This window comes from Triticum dicoccoides, chromosome 6B (genome assembly GCF_002162155.2).
Source record: "Triticum dicoccoides isolate Atlit2015 ecotype Zavitan chromosome 6B, WEW_v2.0, whole genome shotgun sequence".
NCBI lineage: Eukaryota > Viridiplantae > Streptophyta > Magnoliopsida > Poales > Poaceae > Triticum > Triticum dicoccoides.
The window spans coordinates 670,193,065-670,200,317 of record NC_041391.1 but is presented as its reverse complement, the minus strand read 5'-3'; the positions used below and the strand labels follow the sequence as shown (position 1 = coordinate 670,200,317).

Here is a 7,253-nt window from a genome sequence, read left to right as displayed (position 1 = left end):
TCCTCGCCGCCGCCGCCATGTCGGGCTGGGACGAGGGCGCCGTCTTCTACAGCGACCAGGCGCAGTTCCCGCAGGGCGACCCCGCCGCCGCCGACATCACCCGCCACTCCGCCCTCCGCAAGTTCAAGGAGTTCCTCCGCGGCTTCACCGGCCCCACCGGCGACTTCCCCTACCGGTACCCCCTCCCCCCCTCTCCTCGCCAGATCTGGTCGAATCGGGCTAGTAGGCTGACCCGTGGACGCGTTCCCCTGTTTCTTTCCAGCGAGAGCCTCGTGCACAACCGCGACCATGTCACCGTCGCCATCGAGGACCTCGACGCCTTCGACGCCGAGCTTGCCGACCGGATCCGCAAGGCGCCCGCGGACTACCTGCCGCTGGTGCGTTCCCATCTCTGAACCGTCTTTTTTATTTTTTGGTCTGACGGGCTATCTGAAACTATGTCATGTCTGTCTTTTATCTGTTGATTCAGAGCTCTGTTTAACTCTTCGTGTGGTGGGTTTCTGCAGTTCGAGACGGCTGGATCAGAGGTTCTCGCCAGCCTCAGGTCGAAGGTTGCCGGCGAGACCGGGGAAATGGAGGAGCCCGTCACCGGCGATGTGCAGATCTTCCTCTCCTCCAAGGAGAATTGCGTCTCCATGAGATCTATTGGGGTCAGTTCTGGAACAAATTCTACAAATTAGCACATTCCGGAGATTTTTAGGAACTCCATTCCGATAACCAACATAAAAATTACAGGCAGATTACATGTCGAAACTGGTGAAAATTGCGGGTATTGCAATTGCTGCTTCGAGGGTGAAGGCCAAGGCCACTCATGTGACACTGCTCTGCAAGAACTGCAGGAGTGTGAGGACTGTGCCGTGCAGGCCAGGCCTCGGTGGGGCTATTGTCCCACGATCCTGTGATCATGTTCCTCAGGTATATTTCTCGGTGATCATATTCAGTCATTGCCATACTGTTTAGTTTTGGATTGTTAATGGCGGTGGTACATGTATCTGATTGTTTCGCTTCCTTAGCCGGGAGAAGAGCCTTGCCCCCTGGACCCCTGGATTGCAGTTCCTGACAAGAGCAAGTATGTGGATCTACAGACTCTCAAATTGCAGGAAAATCCTGAGGTTAGTATTATGCTTCCTGCAGAACTGTTGAGTTGCAGTAATCCACTTTTATGTGATGTTCACTGGCTAACTACTGTAACATGACTACAATTATTAATCTTTGTTAATATCGTCTTCCAGGATGTTCCAACTGGTGAGCTTCCACGGAATGTGCTGCTTTCTGTAGATAGACATCTTGTTCAGACAATTGTTCCGGGGACTAGATTAACTGTCGTCGGCATCTACAGTGTATTCCAAGCATCTGGGACAAACAAGTACGTTTTGGAACCAGAGTTTTTGTTGTTGTTATCTAGGCTGGTTACATGGCTGATGCTGCCGTATATTCATTTTGCAGCCAGAAAGGTGCTGTTGGAGTTAAACAGCCCTACATTAGAATTGTGGGGTTAGAGCAGTCTCGAGATGACAACACAAATGGCCCCTCACATTTCACACTTGATGAGGTAGTTTAATTTCTTCTGTTTTCATTAATCATGGGAGCTGCACTTTTTCCCTGTGATGTTAACTTTATTGTTGGGTTGCAGGAAATGGAATTCAAAGAATTTGCACAGAGGCCGGATGCATATGCCAAGATTTGTTCAATGATTGGCCCTTCAATTTATGGTCATGGTGATGTCAAGAAAGCTATTGCGTGCCTTTTGTTTGGGGGATCAAAGAAGGTATTTGATCTTGTCAGCCTCTGATATGTTATATGTATTGCAAATTAAATTTTATTCTGTAGCTAATTGGGTCGTGCTCCCATGCTGTTTAAACTGTTTTCTACTACAGAGGCTACCAGATGGTGTCCGTTTGAGAGGGGACATTCATGCCTTGCTTTTGGGTGATCCATCCACAGCAAAATCCCAGGCAAGTGCTGTTTTAAGTTATCACGGGTCATGGCATTTAGTTTGTTGGCAAGTAACTTGATAATATAGGTCATATCAGTCTTGTCAACTCCCTAGAGTTGAAATTTATAAATGGTTAGTGATTTCACTTGCTGGAATATTTGGAAGGAGTGAAACGTAATATAGTTTGATACGTTGAAGGCTTGAACTAGCAAGTAGCTTTCAAGCCAGTCAACTTTCAGTTATAAGGTCCTGCTCTCCTTTGCTTTCCTTTTGCTGTTGCATGTGTCAGTATGTTATACTCTTATGCTTGAGTGCTCAACCTTTTCTTGTATGCATTAGGCAGGAGTGTGGCCCTTCCACTCTATAATGTCTACGCTTGCATGTTGGATTCATGTGATACTCTAGTTTAGTAAATGTAATTTGCCAAAATAATCGTTTCTGGTTTTTACACATAAAGACCAATGATTTCTGATTGAGTGACACACATTTCTACATTTGGACAGTTTCTGAAGTTTGTAGAGAAGACTGCACCAATTGCAGTCTATACCTCTGGAAAAGGTTCATCTGCAGCTGGTCTTACAGCATCTGTAACCCGGGATAGTAACTCGGTATGCTTTTCTAAATTGAATCACTTGTTCTGTTTACTCTGAAGTATTTGTTCTGTGTGTAAAAGACTATTCTTTTCCTGCACAGCGTGAGTTTTATTTGGAAGGAGGGGCCATGGTGCTGGCTGATGGCGGAGTAGTTTGTATTGATGAATTTGACAAGATGAGGCCTGAAGACAGGTAACGTTTAACTAGCCCTTTGTCTAAACTAGAATATAACATTGTGTGCCTGTTTATTTTGTACCCTCTTATAATCATTTTAATCTGTTTTGTTATTCTTGTGTGGTTCCAGAGTTGCAATTCATGAGGCCATGGAGCAGCAGACCATATCTATTGCCAAGGCTGGCATTACAACAGTACTCAATTCAAGGACCTCAGTTCTTGCAGCTGCCAATCCAATTTCGGGGCGGTATGATGACCTGAAGGTTAGTCCATCTGTTTTGTTGTGACCTACTTATTCGATTTTGAAATGAATATACTATTCTAGTGCAAAGTTTGTTAACTGTCTTCTGCTGTTCATCAGACCGCACAAGATAACATAGATCTGCAGACAACAATCCTTTCTCGGTTTGATCTAATCTTCATAGTTAAAGATGTCAGAATGTATGAGCAAGATAAGGTATGGATCAAATTTCTTTCTTCAGATACTTGGTAGTCCTGTAAGCTATAGACTAAGTGAACTTCAAATGCAGCGAATAGCAAACCACATCATTAAGGTGCATGCCAGTGGTGCTGCAACTCAAGCAAACAAGAACACAAATGCCAATGAAGGAGAGAATTGGCTGAAAAGGTGTGGTTGATTTTTCATATTATGTTTCACTCAGGATTTGTCAAGCTCCATCATATTCATAATCTTACAAATATGCAGATACGTCGAGTACTGCCGCAACACATGTAGACCACGACTCTCAGAAAAAGCAGCAGAGATGCTGCAGAATAAATATGTTGAGATCAGACAGGTATATCTACTGCAGAATTCACCACATCACATAATGAGTCAGCTTAAAGTTCATGAGAACATATTGTTATCTGGACTTGCTATTTCCTTATTAGGAATCATTTTTCCATCTGAAATGATGAAAGTTAGCCAAATCTTATTATAACATGCTCCTCTACATGTAAGCTTTATCTGTGCCTTTGGTGAAGATCTCTTCTTTGCCAGGCACAAGAGTAGATACGTAGAGTTGAAGTTTGCGTTATTGATGATAAAATAGAGATTGGGAACTTACTGATCAGAAACTTGCATGGACCTGATAAACTGTTTCTGTAAACTGAGATTTCATTCTTTTTTTTCTAAGTTCATGAGAACATATTGGTTATCTGGACTTGCTATTTCCTTGTTTGGCACTCCCTCCGTAAAGAAATATAAGAGCTTTTTAGTGATCTAAACGCTCTTATATTTGTTTACAGAGGGAGTATCATTTTTTCCACCTGAAATGATGAAAGTTAGCCAAATCTTATTATAACATGCTCCTGTACATGTAAGCTTTATCTGTGCCTTTGGTGAAGATCTCTTCTTTGCCAGGCACAAGAGAAGACATGTAGAGTTGAAGTTTGTGTTAATGATGATAAAATAGAGATTGGGTACTTACTGATCAGAAACTCGCATGGACCTGATAAACTGTTGCTGTAAACTGAGATTTCAATCATTTTTTCTTGTCCCAGTGATTACTGTGTACATATGTTTTACATTACGTGAGTCTTGAGCTTCTCCATGTTCATATTTGCTGTTCTGATGGCTGGTAATTTAGTTTTTGGCAAATGCCACAACGGTTTGAATGGTTCTCTGGGTCTGCTTTCTGAAAAATTCAAGTCATTTTTCATGATGGTTTTGTGGTGATTGTCACAATCAATTTTTTATTTAGACAATAGTTGCCAGATATTTACCCATTTTGTTTGATCATCATGCAGAAAATGAGACAACAATCCCATGAGACAGGAAGAGCTGCAGCCATACCCATCACTGTGAGGCAGCTTGAAGCTATCATACGGTTGAGCGAATCTCTTGCAAAGATGAGACTGTAAGTGCAATCTGATCACATGCTAATTTTGTTCAACAAGCATTTGTTTGCTGCTAGCTCAGTTCTGGTACATTTAGAAGATGTTTATGTATTTAGCATCATGACTTGGGGCTCTAACTTCTGACAAACAAGTATCATGGCATTCCTTGCTGACATGTGATTGGTTCTCAGGACTAGTGTGGCTACGCCAGAGCACATTGAAGAGGCATTTAGACTGTTCAATGTCTCCACTGTCGATGCCGCAAGATCTGGAATCAACGAGCATCTGAACTTGTCACCGGAGATTGCAAATGAAATCAAGGTGAGTCTCTTGCATCCAAAACAAGAATCTAGCTTCTTTAACCTTTTGCATCTCCTGAGTTTCCCTTCCATTTCATCCCAACAGCAAGCCGAAGCGCAGATAAAGAGAAGGATGGGAATCGGGAGCCACATATCTGAGCGACGGCTGCTCGACGAACTTAATCGGATGGGGATGAATGAATCCATTGTAAGCAACCTGTCATCACACACTAAAAATTCTCTCAAACAAATAGCATGCACAAAAATAGTCTATAACTGATAGATTTCTCACCACCCTTTCTGTTGCTGATTCAGGTGAGAAGAGCCCTTGTGATCATGCACCAGAGGGACGAAGTGGAGTACAAGAGGGAGCGCCATGTGATTGTCCGCAAGGCTTGAGCTGAACTGAACCGATGGAGCTACCATGGAACCCTCTGGCCATCTGATGTGTGTGTATAAGTAGTGCTGACACTGCAGCCCGTTTCCTGAGGAAATTTGTTGGGTCGTTGAAATTGAGTTGTAGTTGTACTACTTTGAGCTGTAGCTGTAGCCCTAAATCATATTGTGTCGAACTGAAGATGTACCCCAGTAAGTTCATTCATGAATGCAACATTTTGGCGTTCTGCAGCTGAGCAGAGTCAATGCCTAGGAAACTGAAACTTGCTCTTTGCCCTGTGTTGTTCTGATGTCGGTCTTCTTTGTCTTGTGAAATGTGATTTCGAAAAAAAAACATAACATCTTCCCTATGCTTGAATTCAAACCACATCTTCAATCACTACATATGTAGTCTATAAACTAGTAGTTGTAGTGATGTTTAAATAGACAGCTTCAAAGAGTCAAGTTTTAGTCTATTAATACTGAATTGTTGAGTCTTATCAAAAGCAAAAATGATTAGCCTGAAAACGGCAGTGCTTTTTTATGCTAATGACTTTGAACAGGGCATGCTTTTTAAGGGAGTGGAATTCTAGCTCTGACTATCTTGCATCTGAGTATTATGCTAAGTATCGTCTAAAAATGTAACTTAGCTGCCATGCTGGTCCTTATGGTGTGGGTGAAGGTCTTGAATTTAATACATCCTATTCCGCATTGTTATTTTTTTAATGATGCTTGCTCGTAATCAGCCTCATAAAAACCTTATATTCCTGAAGAAGATTTGTCGCAAAGCTAGGAGAAAACCTTGTGATCCCCATGGCTGGCTGGCCAGTTTTCTTTGTAGTTCTGTTAGTAATAATGTTATGTACATAATCTAATGAAAAATATCAATTAGCCAATAGGTTAATTCACCTACTATTTCCTCTAAAAATGAAACCATGTGGAAAATGTAAACACTTAGTGATGGAACTATTGTTTTAGTTGGTCGTATGTGTTTTGCTTGGTGGGTTATGGAGTGCCTTGGACAACTTTCTTCATGTTGTAACTGTTGGGGCTGCACCACTGTTATATGCCACTGATGAGCAATGAAAACAACAAAGCAATGCACCAATTCATTGACAACAACTATTGACAAGTTCAACCAACACGCAAGCAACGGAATAAACACAAACAAAATGCACATGTGACACATAAATTTAACGTGGAAAAACCTAGGAGTAAAAAAAACCACATACTGTATAGAATTTTCTTTAAAACCTGTAGAGGGATTTACAACACACTCAACATGTTGCTAGCCAGGAACAACTATTACTACAAGAGGCAAGATTTCAGTAGTAAACACGACTTTTGCTCCATTCTATATTTCGTCAGCTGCTATCAAACTGCTGAGCCAAACAACTCAAAATTTTCTAGACAAACAGACACACAAGTTCGTGAGATACCCTCAAAATTTCAACTTCATCGAACATTGTTTGCCTACCCAATTTATTCGTCTGCAAAAATATTATGTGCTTAAACTTCAGCAGACCGAACATACAAAAACACTGTCAAATTTGATGCTCCAGTGATACAATTCTCAAACTAGCTAATCAGGTCAAAGTACTCAAAGTAAGGAACTAACTCATCAAGTTTGGTGTCGAGCCAAGCACATTTGAGCCGTCGATAACCACCTTGAACGTTGTCTAGTCAGATACATCAAATCTAGACAGAATCACCTCTCCTTTCTCTTTTCTACTGAGTTGTGTTGTTCTTTGTGTGCTCGCTCACTCTCACAATGGCAGCCAACTAATGGAAATATGCCCTAGAGGCAATAATAAAATGGTTATTATAATATTTCCTTAATCATGATAAAGGTTTATTATTCATACTAGAATTGTATTGACCGGAAACTTAAATACATGTGTGGATACATAAACAAATACCGTGTCCCTAGCGAGCCTCTACTAGACTAGCTCGTTGATAAAAGATGGTTAAGGTTTCCTAACCATAAACATGAGTTGTCATTTGATAACGGGATCCCATCATTAGGAGAATGATGTG

The 7,253-nt window shown here is 41.6% G+C and overlaps 1 protein-coding gene and 1 non-coding gene across 2 annotated transcripts in view; both read left to right on the top strand.

Annotated features, from left to right (window-relative positions):
* LOC119323467 (DNA replication licensing factor MCM5) overlaps nt 1–5,509 on the top strand; it is a 5,947-nt gene extending 438 nt beyond the window's left edge. Inside the window, exons 2-20 of the mRNA XM_037597133.1 lie at nt 1–175; nt 263–377; nt 507–650; nt 736–915; nt 1,014–1,112; nt 1,233–1,366; nt 1,447–1,552; nt 1,634–1,768; nt 1,878–1,955; nt 2,440–2,544; nt 2,630–2,721; nt 2,834–2,966; nt 3,065–3,160; nt 3,234–3,331; nt 3,410–3,500; nt 4,453–4,562; nt 4,734–4,863; nt 4,948–5,049; nt 5,157–5,509. Of these exons, the coding sequence (XP_037453030.1) occupies nt 18–175; nt 263–377; nt 507–650; nt 736–915; nt 1,014–1,112; nt 1,233–1,366; nt 1,447–1,552; nt 1,634–1,768; nt 1,878–1,955; nt 2,440–2,544; nt 2,630–2,721; nt 2,834–2,966; nt 3,065–3,160; nt 3,234–3,331; nt 3,410–3,500; nt 4,453–4,562; nt 4,734–4,863; nt 4,948–5,049; nt 5,157–5,240 (2,190 nt within the window). The 5' untranslated portion in view covers nt 1–17 and the 3' untranslated portion in view covers nt 5,241–5,509. The remainder of the gene's footprint in view (nt 176–262; nt 378–506; nt 651–735; nt 916–1,013; nt 1,113–1,232; nt 1,367–1,446; nt 1,553–1,633; nt 1,769–1,877; nt 1,956–2,439; nt 2,545–2,629; nt 2,722–2,833; nt 2,967–3,064; nt 3,161–3,233; nt 3,332–3,409; nt 3,501–4,452; nt 4,563–4,733; nt 4,864–4,947; nt 5,050–5,156) is intronic.
* Nucleotides 3,610–3,778, top strand: LOC119327155. Its single transcript, XR_005158431.1, has one exon. It is a non-coding gene; the product is annotated as a small nucleolar RNA snoR127 (small nucleolar RNA).
* Nucleotides 5,510–7,253: the final 1,744 nt, after the last annotated feature.